This window comes from Cyrtonyx montezumae, unplaced genomic scaffold (genome assembly GCF_038088225.1).
Source record: "Cyrtonyx montezumae isolate F1298 unplaced genomic scaffold, pur_monq_1.0 scaffold_3, whole genome shotgun sequence".
NCBI classification, from domain to species: domain Eukaryota; kingdom Metazoa; phylum Chordata; class Aves; order Galliformes; family Odontophoridae; genus Cyrtonyx; species Cyrtonyx montezumae.
The window spans coordinates 34,814,336-34,826,886 of record NW_027072034.1 but is presented as its reverse complement, the minus strand read 5'-3'; the positions used below and the strand labels follow the sequence as shown (position 1 = coordinate 34,826,886).

The 12,551-nt window shown below is 38.3% G+C and overlaps 1 protein-coding gene across 2 annotated transcripts in view; it reads left to right on the top strand.

Moving 5' to 3' along the window:
- UBE3A (ubiquitin protein ligase E3A) overlaps positions 1-12,551 on the top strand; it is a 45,327-nt gene that overhangs the window by 16,536 nt on the left and 16,240 nt on the right. For both annotated transcript variants that reach the window (XM_065741195.1, XM_065741196.1), the window contains 2 exons: positions 1,263-1,307; positions 10,113-10,423. In XM_065741195.1, the coding sequence (XP_065597267.1) occupies positions 1,263-1,307; positions 10,113-10,423 (356 nt within the window). The remainder of the gene's footprint in view (positions 1-1,262; positions 1,308-10,112; positions 10,424-12,551) is intronic.

The window sequence follows — 12,551 nt, the reverse complement described above, 5'->3', positions numbered from 1 at the left end:
TTAGGAATTAAGAACTGTGTGCCAGAAATGCTTTCTAGGCACTGCATCTGTTAATATAGTACAGTTTATAAATTCTAGAAAGTTGGTAAGATCTGGTGTGTCAGTAAAGGAACTGAGGTTTTAATAGAAAATACTGAGAACATGAGCTGTGCTAACCAAAGTCTGCTAGGAGACTTGGGTGAAACCTACAAAATGAGTTCTATTTACGGATATTAGCTCATTTCTGTTTTGAGAAAACTCTGTCATGAAAGACATTTTTGTTCATGGAAGCTATGGAGTGTAACTGTAATGGTTGTGCTGTATTTCTATTCCTACGTAATACATCCAGTTCAACAGTTCCAGTCAACTGTACCAAAATGTACCACAGTGAAAGCTGGGTACAGTTCATAAGACTATTGAAAAGCAGGGTAAGGTGGCTGAGATCAAAACTGTACTTGTACTGCCTTGCCTTCTGGCTCAGAAGTCTCACTGGATTGAGGGGAGCCCAGAAGAATAAAAATAAATTATGCTAGCGCTGATCCAGGAAGTTAAAGAACAGGATGGGAGTAAGAAGAAGTCAGGCAGCTGTAATTTATCTGTCTCAAGTGAATATGGAGCTGTACCCCTTAAATGACTCTGTATTAAATTAAAGGGGTAGGTACAAATGCCAGACAATAACATAGAATTCTCAGGATTGCTGGCTGACCTCTTGACTGGAATGAAGAAATAGGAAACTGGCTGTAACTCTCATATTCCGTGGAGTTACGTACATAAATCTGATTAATGAAAGACAAGAAATTTGTTTAGAGAATGTTGAAACCTGCTTCTGAGCTACTGCATCTTAAAGTTCAGCTGTTGATCACTGATAAACTTTGAATATACCCTTTGGTTACAGAAATGGTTACAAAGTGTTAGCCCGGAACTGCTGCATCACGCAACCTGAATAAGAAAGTATTGCCAACAGAACTGTCCTCTGGTAGCTGCTGCAGCATAAGCTGTGGGGGAAAAAATCACAGAACCACAGAATTGTAGGGGTTGGGAGGGACCTCTAGAAATCATCTAGTCCAACCCCCACCGTGCTGTCCTTTGGCTTGATTTTGTTCTAGGATTTATGTTAAATTTTCTAGAGTTTTGTCAAGCAAGTTAAATGCGTGAGTGCAAAAATGCTGATGCTTCTAAATAATGTAATTACTGTTGTTAATGACTATGCACTTCTTATAACTCTTCATATTGTAACGACTTAAAATAACAAATGGTACTTAAGACTTCGTTTGTATTTGCAGATCACCAGGAGAACCTCACTCTGAAAACATTGAAACTAGCCGAATGTAAGTATGTGACTAGATGAGTTTAAGAAATGTTTTGAATATTTGAACATATTAGTTATTTTTGTACCTAAGACAGAAGATGAGTGGAAATACAGGATCACATTACAAGATTTCAAACCAACATTGTACTACAGAAAAATAATTAGTCTTTGTTAAACACTGTGATTTGTTTGTTTGTTTATTTATTTATTAAGGTGAATGGGTTGAAGGGAAAGCTCAAGAGTTTATTTTAACATAAGCCAGTAGATGGTAGCATAAGTGTCAAAAATCTGCAGGCCTATATTCAGATGTGGCAGTAGGGTGTAATTTCTGTTTGCTATTCACTAATATCATGTGTGGGATTGAAGGCAACTCTGTAGTGGGTACTGACTGAAGGCATGCTATCTAATAGCATCTCTTGGGGCAGATCGATAGCTAAAATAAGGAAAAAAACCTAATCTGATTTGACTTGGCAAATGCTAGCTACTCTTAAAAACGACAGACTAACTTCACTAAACATTATTCATCTAGTATCTTGCTAGCAGTTTAGAACCTTGTTTTGGTCTGTCTTCATTAGCCCAGAAGCAAGATTAACTAGAATCAGGATTGTATTTGGCTGAAACGTTTATTTCAATTCTGAATTTAAAAAAGGGTTGTGGGAATGAGAGGACCGTTTTTAAAAAGATAAAAGTTACTTGAGGCTTCACTCTTCTGTGTGTCAGCAAACAAAGATTCTTTTCTAGCTATTCAGACCATCCTGTGCTAAAATTCAAATAGGGAAACCACAAACATTGTTCTTTTGGCTTAGAACAGAACTTCTGAAATAATAGAGGGAGTGTAGCCCGTTTGTTAGCATGCTGTCCTAGGCTTCAAAAGATTTGGGTTAATTTCACTTCTGTCAGAAACATTTTCTGTGGCCTTAAATCAACTGTCTCCTCCCCAGCCTCCTCTAAAGTGGTCTAGCATTTTACACATCATGGGCTGGGTATCTTGCTAGGTTATGGACATAGTGTGAATTGCTGTGGCTTCCCGACATAGAGAGGGGCAAAGCTGAGGTGGGCTACTTTACATTGCACTTCTTTGCCTAATGGTTGAGTAAGAAACAAAAAATGCTTTCCCCGTGCATTTTTAGAAATACACTGAAGTAGAGAAAGTCCTTTTCTTGTACAAAGAAGAGTATTGCTTCTGGGATGGTGAAGTTACTTGCCTTCTCTCATGTAAACCCATACCAGAAGTGCTGCTTGCATAGGAGTAACAAGTTGCAGAGATCTTGTTTTGTGAGGTAACTGACAGCTGCTGCTTGGGCAGATGTCAGTCAGAGGTTGCAGGTCAAAGGCTCTGCCATAATGTCTTCTGCTGTAGCAGCCTATTTAAGTGTTCCTGGAGTAGGTTGGGTTATGTTTCTCTGTTTTCCTGGCCTAAACAATTGCATGGCAGTAGCCTGGCTGTAGTCTTCACTGTTTTTTGCATACTACAGAGGCAGATAAGTAAGGTAATGAGGACCCTGACAGGTGTGAAATGAAGAATGTATAAAGATGAGGGATAAATCAGAAAGAAAAGCCAGTACAATTATATTCTCCTTCTAGCAATTTGACAGTGTGTGTGTTTTCCTCCTTAAATCTGAGTCTGAAAGATTAATATCTGCAGCTTTTCTGTAAAAGCTGCTTTTTTGTGTGTGTGTGTGGAGAATGATGATCAGACTTGCTCTGACTGCATAGGTTTTATGTGTCTGCCCAAAATATACGCTAGCCAGTCAAGTTATAGGGATCCATGTATTCGAGTGGGAGCTGTACGCCTCAGTACATAGCACCCTTGCAAATTTTTGGAACTGTATCACAATGTGGTGTGTGTGTCACCAATTACAGAGAATTTCTGCAATCCCACTGCATAGTTGCTCTTTGCACAAGGTGGAATGGCATGCTGAATAACAGTCTGACCTGCAGGCCTGCAGCGTTGCTAAAATAGTAACCACGTTATTTATGTGCCTATAATTTATTAGTAAGTGCAGGGATTTATGCAAGCATTTTATTTGCATGATGACAAGTTGTTTTGCCCTGGTTGGCTGATATAATTGCTTTATTTGTTTGTGTTTTGCATTGCAAGGCTCCATACCAAGAGCATAGTCATGCATTTCACGTGTTAATGGAAAGAAAATCTGAGTCTTTCAGACTGATGCAGCAAATTCTGCCATGAGTAAGAGTCTTACTTATCCCAAGCTTTTCAGGTTCTCCCTCTGCCTAATGAACATCTTGGTGTTAACTCAGTCAGTTTGTTTGGTTTTTTTTCTTCAGCATCTATTCAAGGTCTTGCATTCTCAGGATCAGCACCTTCTGCTGTCTGCCTCTGCTGCAGAGCTGCAGTCATATCTGGCATTGATTAGTGCATCCTGAAAACCTGTTTAGAACTAAATTTTGGGATTTGTTCATTTACTTTAAGAATAACTTGACAACTCTTAAGTTGATGTATTTTCACTCTGCATATCGTATATTGTCATTTGCATGCCCAAGGTTTTGCTATTCTGGTGCAGTAGTTTTCTATGAATTCAGCTTTCTTTCTCATCTTGTGGATGGTCTGCTTTAAACTTTGAAATGTCCGTTCGGTTTTGAAGCCCTCAGATATTTCTGCCCCCCTCAAAGTGTTGTCAGATTTGATGCATAGTCATCTCACATTGGAGTGGGTTTTGTAGTTCATTTCCCTGAAAGAATGGCAAAAGGAGATTTCTGCTGCAGCCTCCCAACACATGCCAGAAAAATGATTAATAGCTGTTGCAAATATAAACTGTGAAGGTATTAGAGTTTCATCATGCCAGTGCTACGTGAGGGCCTTTTAGATGTAGAATGCCTTAAATTATTTTCCTCATAGCTGAGAACAGAGCTGGATTTGCATATGCTGAAGCTTTCTAATTTGTAGATGCTAGACTGTTCTTAAAATGAGGGCTGAAGTGTTTAGGTCTCATGTTACCTGCAGTCAGTTTCTGCGTTACTGCGTTACCATGGTCACCGTTGTAGGACAGTTTCAAATGGAATGAACTGTTGAAGAGTTCTGCCATGGAAACCAAACTTCCTAAAAAGTCCAAAACCTTTTGAACTTCACAACAGGATTGCGTGGTGTTCCCTTTACTGTACTTCACTTCTTTGGAGTTGTACAAGGAGTGGATGTGTTGATGAGCAGCTGGGTCCTTCCTCAGTGGGTTAACTTCATGTTGCAGTGGTCAGTCTTCTCATAGCAATATTTTTTCTAAAACAGTTTCTTGTTGATCAGGTTTGCTACATACGTACAGCATTGGCTCAGAAGGAGGTGTTTAGAATCAGCATCTCAGAAAACACTGCATATGTTTTATTGTTAGGGAGGTGCAATTGGTAGAGCTGTGAAATGCTGTTTAAATGTTACACCTTACACATGTAGGCTTTTGTGGTGCAGTACAACATGGAGTTTAATCTGTTTAACTCTATTTGCTTGATTGTCAAGATGTTTTTAACAGAGGGAAAACAACAAAAATACAGTAATTTATACGTATTTTGTTTATTATTTGATTAAAATATTGTTTGTTTTCTTCTGAACATGAGACAGAGTGAAGAGCTCCTGCAAGTATGTTTATTGTCCCACTTCTTTCAATTAAAGACAAAATTGATCTTTTCTTGGCCTCACAGCTACTACAGAGTATTAGTATTTAGGACTCCTTACTTAATAATTTAAAATCTGGAGAGCTGTTGAAATGTCTTGTGCAGTTAAACCTATACAAACTAATCACATCTGACACCTGATAACAAGTCTGTACTTCTTTCTTTCGTGTTCAATAACAAATTTGTTCAAAGAGAGTAAGGCACTGTAGGCTTGCATTTAACTCTAATCTTCAGGTTATTCCAGCAGTAATTCAAGTTTCTTTTTCTTTGTAGTTGAGTACATTTATGGGCTTTTTTACTAAGGTCGTATTTCTCTATCTTTAGAAAAAGCATTAATTCTGTAAACCCAAGCATAGCATTTAAATCACAGTGAAGTATCATATGTCCATAGTTAGTCTCATTTACATATGTTGATTGCTTATAATATTTCAATGCCTTCAGGTCTGAAATGTTTTGCAGAAAAAATAATCAGGCATTTTTCCTGATATTACTTGGGTTGGAAAGCCAGGATGCAATTAACCCCGTATTCTTGTCTAAATTTATTGGCTAATTGAATGTTGAAATGATAGGAAGCCATGAAAGTGGTTAGTCTGTGGAATAATGTTAACGTTTCTAGAGCATAGAGTTAATAATCAACAGAAGAATGACAGTGATAAAGAATGCTTTTCAAATAAGACTGTGACAAGGTAAGTAGTCAGTGAGATAAGACGAAGAGATAAGTGCTGACCATGTTCTTGTCACCATCTCTTTAGCTGCATTGCTCCATACATCCAGGAGACTCTTCTTTTCTCAGGTTCATCTTGAGGGAGTGCTATGACTTTCAGGACACAATTCCTGGAGGCATATCAAATCCACACATGTGGTGGGCTGTGTGCCCTGACTGAGGGACTCACAGTCTGTGCCCAGCTCTTGGGGTTCACTGCCTGAGGCACATTATGCTAAAAGGATCAGGGTTTGGAATTGTGAGCTCCACATGAGTTTGCAGGCATACATTAGTTGGGATGCCTGTGGCTGAAGTGGGCAGAAGGTATTATAGCATCACTGGAACCAAGGGGTGCTGCTCAGTTACAGCTCTGGGTGGAACCTTCAGCATTTTGATGTGCAGGCATGCTTTGTGGGCTCTGCTTTCACTAGAAACTTCTCTTCAAGCATTGCCACTATTACACTTAATTAACCAGAAGAGAGAAAACAGCAGGCAAAATTTAAAAGGCACACTTAAAAAACAGCATTCAAATTTGCAGCGATGGCTGTCCATAACTACACTTTGGGATGTGAGATGTTTTTGACTGCTTTAGATCCAAAGGTGATTAGTTCCAAGGCGTAGTATAATTACTCAGCCTGTTAAATCTCTGTTCTTCTGCCAGCTTAGACATATACTGAAAGTTGTGTTACTATTGGTAGTAAAAAAAAAAAAAAGTTTTCTGTGTTTTCTCATCTGGAAAATAAACATCAGCTCTCTGGTTTCTGCACACACTACTAGTAGGAAGAAAACAGTATATGAATATTTTGACACTTCTGAATTCCTAATGTTTTTGTTAAAACAGGCCATTATAAGTTTCTGTTTATTAACATTGGGCATTTCAGAGCAATATGAGACTTCTGTGTAGAAATAAGGAAACAGTTGTCCTAGGCAGAAGCTGTTCAGAAATGCCATGCTATGCTAGTATTTCCAGAGGAGTATGAAACACTCATACTTAAAGCTAAACTGATGGCTTTTACACAGATATTTCTAACAGCAGGCAAGTTTTAAGGCTTGAATTAAAATTCTTTGCTTTACACATGAACCTGAAAGAAGTTCTTCAGTTTTTTTTTTTAATTCTTTTAACTATTCAAAGTTCTCATTTTTTTTTCTGTTGCAAAAACGTTTGCTTCATGTAGCATTTCTCTGTATTTAATTTAAGGTATTTGAGAAATGCAAATTAGATGTGTTGTGTTGAAACATTTGAACCAACACACTCAGTTCCTTGTTTTGTATGTCTTTTAGGCATCTAGCAGAAGGACCTGGAAAGTGAGACTTATGAGGAGTCTCAGGGTACTGGGGCTGTTCAGCATGGGGTAGGGGCTGAGGGGAGACGTTATTGTTCTTTACAACTGCCTAAACAAGAGGCTACAGTGAGGAGGAGGGTCAATCTCTTTTCTCAGGGACAAGTGATAGGATGCAAGGAAACTTCCTCAGGTTGTACCAGGGGAAGTCTAGACTGGATATTAGGAAGAAATTCTTCCCTGAGTGAGTGGTCAAACATTGGAACAGGCTGCCTAGGGAAGAAATGGAGGTCCCCATCCCTAGAGGTATTCATGAGATGCATTGATGTGGCTTATGGGCATGTTTTAGTGATAGTACTTGGTATGCCAGGTTGGTGGCTGGACTTGATATTGAAGGCATTTTGCAATCTGTATTATTCTGTGATTCAAAATGTGATTTCGCCACCATCTCTAGGAAGGTAAGAGACTCAGTAGTACAAGTTTCTAGTGCTGCCCCACAGATTTGGCAGCATTTCAGTTACAAGTGCAAAGTACTTATCTGGCTTTTTGTTAAAGAACAATTAAAAAGCCTATAGGGATTCCTTTTTTTTCCCCCCCCAAGTAAGGCAGAAGTCAGTCAGTTAGTATTAATTTTTAACATGAAAAATGTGCTTGTGGAATTATTGGGATTTGGGGACGGAAGAAGTTAAATATACGTATATATTACAGTAGACTTCCCTTGCCCTCGCTGAAGTAGTGTCTTGATAAAGAAGGTGATACAAGGCCTACTGTGTGGGAAGTTATCCTCAAGGCAATCTGTAAAATGTGCACACCTGTGCACATGAGTGCAGTTCTGAAATCAGATAGGCAACAAGAGAGTGAGTGTTTACAAACATGCACTTAAGTCAGTCACTGCAGTCTTAGCTGTGCTTTGTCTCTGTGCTAATGTACAGTAAACTAGCCATTGAATTTACAAGGGACTAGTAACTCTTTGCTAGACCTCTGTGTAGGAACTTAACGGGTGATGCAGTCTTCACTTGTGTTCTCTTTATGCATAAAAATCAACATGAGAAAATATGTAATAGTTTTGCAATAGATTTTTTAGGGGTTTTTTAATGCCATTTGTGTGCTTTTTGTTTTCTATCATGACAGGTATGGAAAGAAAAAAAAGAGTTCATTAGATGTCAGCTGTCAGACACAACTCTGATCTTAGTGCTGTGCTGCAGTATCTCAGATATGACCTCAATCAAGTGTAGTGTTTGATGTTACAAAATACTGTTTGTGTATTTATACACTGAAACTGTTTAAATGCTACCCTAGCTGGACAGGTATGCCTGCTTCTTTAGCAGCCTGTCCAGCTTGAAAATGTGACCCCTCTCTTTGTAGGGAATTGGTCAACTTTTCACAGTGTGTTTTACATGAGTAACAATACTGGCTGCTCTAGGTGAAAATAGAGATGCATCTATAGAAGCTTATGAGAAATAATCCCTAGAACATTCATAGGTGTTTTTTCTGACCTGTGTAATACAATGCTACAGAGGACTTGTGGCATGTGTGTATACTGCAGTGGAGAAATGTAATGAAAGAAAAATGTGATGAGAGAGGATAAAGCCAAAATGCTGATGCGGATATAAAATGACTGCCATTTTGTATGTGTGTGCACACATACACAGGCCTAAGACCAAATATGTACAAACTGGAAAGGCTGGAGCTCTTTCCTCAGATCAGGATATAGCTCTTCCCTGGTACAGTAGTGGCTTTGATGGTGTTGATGGTGCTGCTCTACTTCTTTATGATTTCCAGCTCTGCCTTGGGGCACCAGGGGAACTTTCTTATTCTGTTCTTGGAATGTTTAGAAGGTCCGGTAGATGTTTGAAGTAATGATTTTCTTACTTCCCTTTCACCCTTATGGATCTCATGATCATAGGGAAGGAAGAGGGGAGCTATTGTTGATTAATATACACCTCATGAATTACTTTAAGAACTTGAGGACACTTCCCCTTCAGAAGCCACTGCAGTGAAACTCTAGTAGTTGACCAGCTCATGCTGATGGCTTGGCACAGCAAGTGCTCAGTGGTACCAGCAGGTCTGGAGCTTCAGTTCTCATGTACTTGTTCTATGGAGAATTTGTGCATGCATCAACTTCTGGAAAAAAGCAGTTGTCACAATTTCTGATTAATGTCTTGCTTCTCGTGTTCTAACATCTAGACATGTAGTATATCACTAAATTTGCATTAAAGGCCTGTATATTAGGCACATCCAAAATGTTGGAGGCTTTATTTCATATCTGATACCTTTCTTTAGCAACTAGCTTTCTTGAAAGGAAAATTTGTGATGTTTCTTTTGAAAATACAGTGAAATATGGTGTTCTTGGTGCTGCATGTAGCTCTTCATGACCTAATCAGCAGTAACTTTCAGGTGGTTTATATACCATTTGTATGTTTCTGCTTTAGTAACTGACCATGATGTTTTTGTGTGTGTATAGTGCTATGCATGTTGGGTAATATAGAGATACAGTTGTAATTCTTCAGAGTACTTGCTTGCCATATGTTACTGTGGGAGAAGGGAGAATTTGACAAATAGCTGTTTGAGAACCGTATACTTCACTAAGCTGAGGTTATTCAGCCTTGAGCTAATCTTTAATCATGGTTTTGTCAGCAGTTCAATTAACTGAGTAACGCTTTTCCTACTGATGTAAATAATAGACTAAATATCAGATAACTGTGGTCATCAGGAATCTTGTATATTAAAATTAAAAACACACTTTAAAGGATTTATATCCCATTGGTATAATGTTTACTAAATAAATGCCTGGATCCTTTTTCATGAAGCTTTCCTTTCAGTGGCAACTGTACCTCGATACTATGCATCAGAGAGTTGTTTACCTGTAAATCCAGTTCTGTTCTATTTGCAGCCTTGCTTTGCATCTAAACTGCTCTTTTTTATCACTAATTGAGATTGTGTACACTGTAACACTAGACTGTAAAGCTGATAGCAGTGTGTAAACAGGATTTACCTTTTCTTTTCATAGCACCCATAAATCAAATTGTGTGTTAAAACATATTTGCGTTTGTCAAGATGAGAGTCCTGCATTTTAAAAAAATCTCCTGATGTTCCCTCTGATTCAGAAATCTTGTGTTTCAGTGCCTGACTAATCTCTGCCTTGCTGATGCTTTTGAATGAGCTTTGTATGTGAAAGCTCTACTAATCCTTGTACTTACTGTTTGAATGTTTGCTACAGGAAGCGAGCAGCTGCAAAGCATCTAATAGAGCGCTACTACCACCAGTTAACTGAGGGCTGTGGAAATGAAGCCTGCACGAATGAATTTTGTGCTTCCTGTCCAACTTTTCTCCGTATGGATAATAATGCAGCAGCCATTAAGGCCCTCGAGCTTTATAAGATTAATGCAAAACTCTGTGATCCTCATCCCTCCAAGAAAGGAACGAGCTCAGCTTACCTAGAAAACAATTCCAAGGGTGCCCATAATAATTCCTGCACTGACAGAAAAATGAACAAGAAGGAAATGCAAGGTCCAAGAGATGACTTTAAAGGTAAGATGATACTTTGGAATCCTTATAAAATAGAACATATTTAATATGCACAAGTGCAAACTAGCAGATTTCAGTGTGGTGGTGTTCTGCTGCCTTCTTAAGTAAAATACAATGTTCAGCCTTCAAATATTTTGCTGTAGATTGTGTGAAATGTCTGGATGAATGCTGAACGCTGAATCCAAATCTGGATCTTCGCTGCATCTCCAAAACTCATCTGTATTTGTCTTCTGAGATTACTGTGAACGTGGAGATTTTTGTTTTAAGTGCTGCTGTATGTCTGCATTAGTTTGACTACTTTAACCAGTTTTGTAATTGCTAATGTAAGATGTAAGAGGTGTAAGAGTTGCTCTTCAAATAATTCCAGTGTCTGTGTTAAGAAATATAACAGGTGAACAAAAACGATACAACAGATGATAGGCTTGGTCAGTGGACTTTTTTTTTTTTTTTTGGAAGTGGAAATAGGGCTCATAAAACCTTGAGATTGTCTTCCACAGATTTGTTTTGGACTGTTCATGGCTTTAGAACATACCCTTCTCATGATTGTACAAAACATAACCATTAGTGTGAAGCTGTGCTTTTACGAAGAGGCAAACCTTCCAATTATGACTGCTGGACAGATTATTTATTTGCAAATCAAGTTAAGCTGATGTTGTGATTGTTACCTAAAAATAAGCAGCCAAAAAAAAAATCTGTCTACCAAATGCAGGAAGTTTAAGCAAAGAATATGAAACCATTTACAGCAAAGAATTAGAAAGACTGTAGAATCAGCAGTGCAGTATAACTGTTCTAGGAGATCTGAAGTTCTCCAGTCAGTACTAACACTAGTTTCATCTTTAGCCGATGTGAGGGTGCATCCCCAGATGATTTATGATCTGAGTAAGCAAAGATGCAAACAGTAGGGCGGGGAAAAGGGAGCCAGTGTTGGATTGGCAAGAAACACATTAGGCCTGTTTTGTAGCTTGTCTATTTAGTCTTGTGTATTTGAATGGCGATGTGCACGTACAGGAATTTTGTTTGTTTCCCTCTACCCTACTCTCTCTCCACGGCATAGGTAAGCAAGAATCTTTGCAAAATCCCTCTCCAAGGACAGCCTGTTGTTTAAAGCAGTGACCAAAGTTTGTGCATTGTAAAGTCATGAACGCAGAGTTGGAATTTCAAAATAATTTAGAGGATCTAAAATTATTTATTGGAATTATTTATTATTGGAATTATTTAAATTTCTTTCCTGTAATGATAAGTGCTAGAATTATTATCTCTTAAGAAAGGTTTGTCTGGAGACCGCTGTCAGCATCTCAATAATCTCTTAGATGGCATTCTGAAAAGAGGAAGGAAAAAGCAAGGGGGATAACAAATTTGTTTTAAAAACAAACAAATATGGATTAGAATTGCAGTCAAATATAAGTTTCATTTCAGAGTTTAATGAATTTTAATTTTTTGTATAAATTTCCATTTCAGAGTTTGTTATAATTAGCCTGGAAACACGTCTTCCATTCAGGTTTCCAGCACACTGAGCTGGGAACAGAGAGGGTGGTGTACAGGCAGTGATGACACAATCTTAACAGAGCTTCCTTAAGAGATAATAAAAAGATGATTAAGTTTTGCTGATCAGGAAATGTGCCAACCATGTATAGATCATAGACTGTCTTTTTCACATTTGAAAAAAGTACTTGGTGAAGTTGGAAGGTAACTGCTACTTTTGGATCACTGCTGAAACTTGACGTCACGTATGGCTCTGTCATGGAGTATCAACACAACATTTGGTTGTGTTGAAACAAACATGGTTTGGCAGGAACTATGTTTACACTGTTAGAAGACTTAATAGTAATAGAAGAGGTGAGGGAAAGCACGTATACAGATGTGTCAGCTGTTGGAATGATGGAGTTGGAAGGAACCTTTGCTTGTGCTGGGTTTGTTTTCCAGCCAGCTCGTGTCTTTATAGCTATATCAGGTATTATTACTCACTACCATAAAGTAAAATTGGCCCTTACACAGCAGCTGAGTTAGAGCATGGTCGTAGGATATGACTTAAAAGCTGTTACAAAACTACTAGTGGTAATACTTAATATTTTAACAGGAAATAGCACATGGTTTGTTTCTTAAATATTAAAAGCATGTAGAAGAATGACTG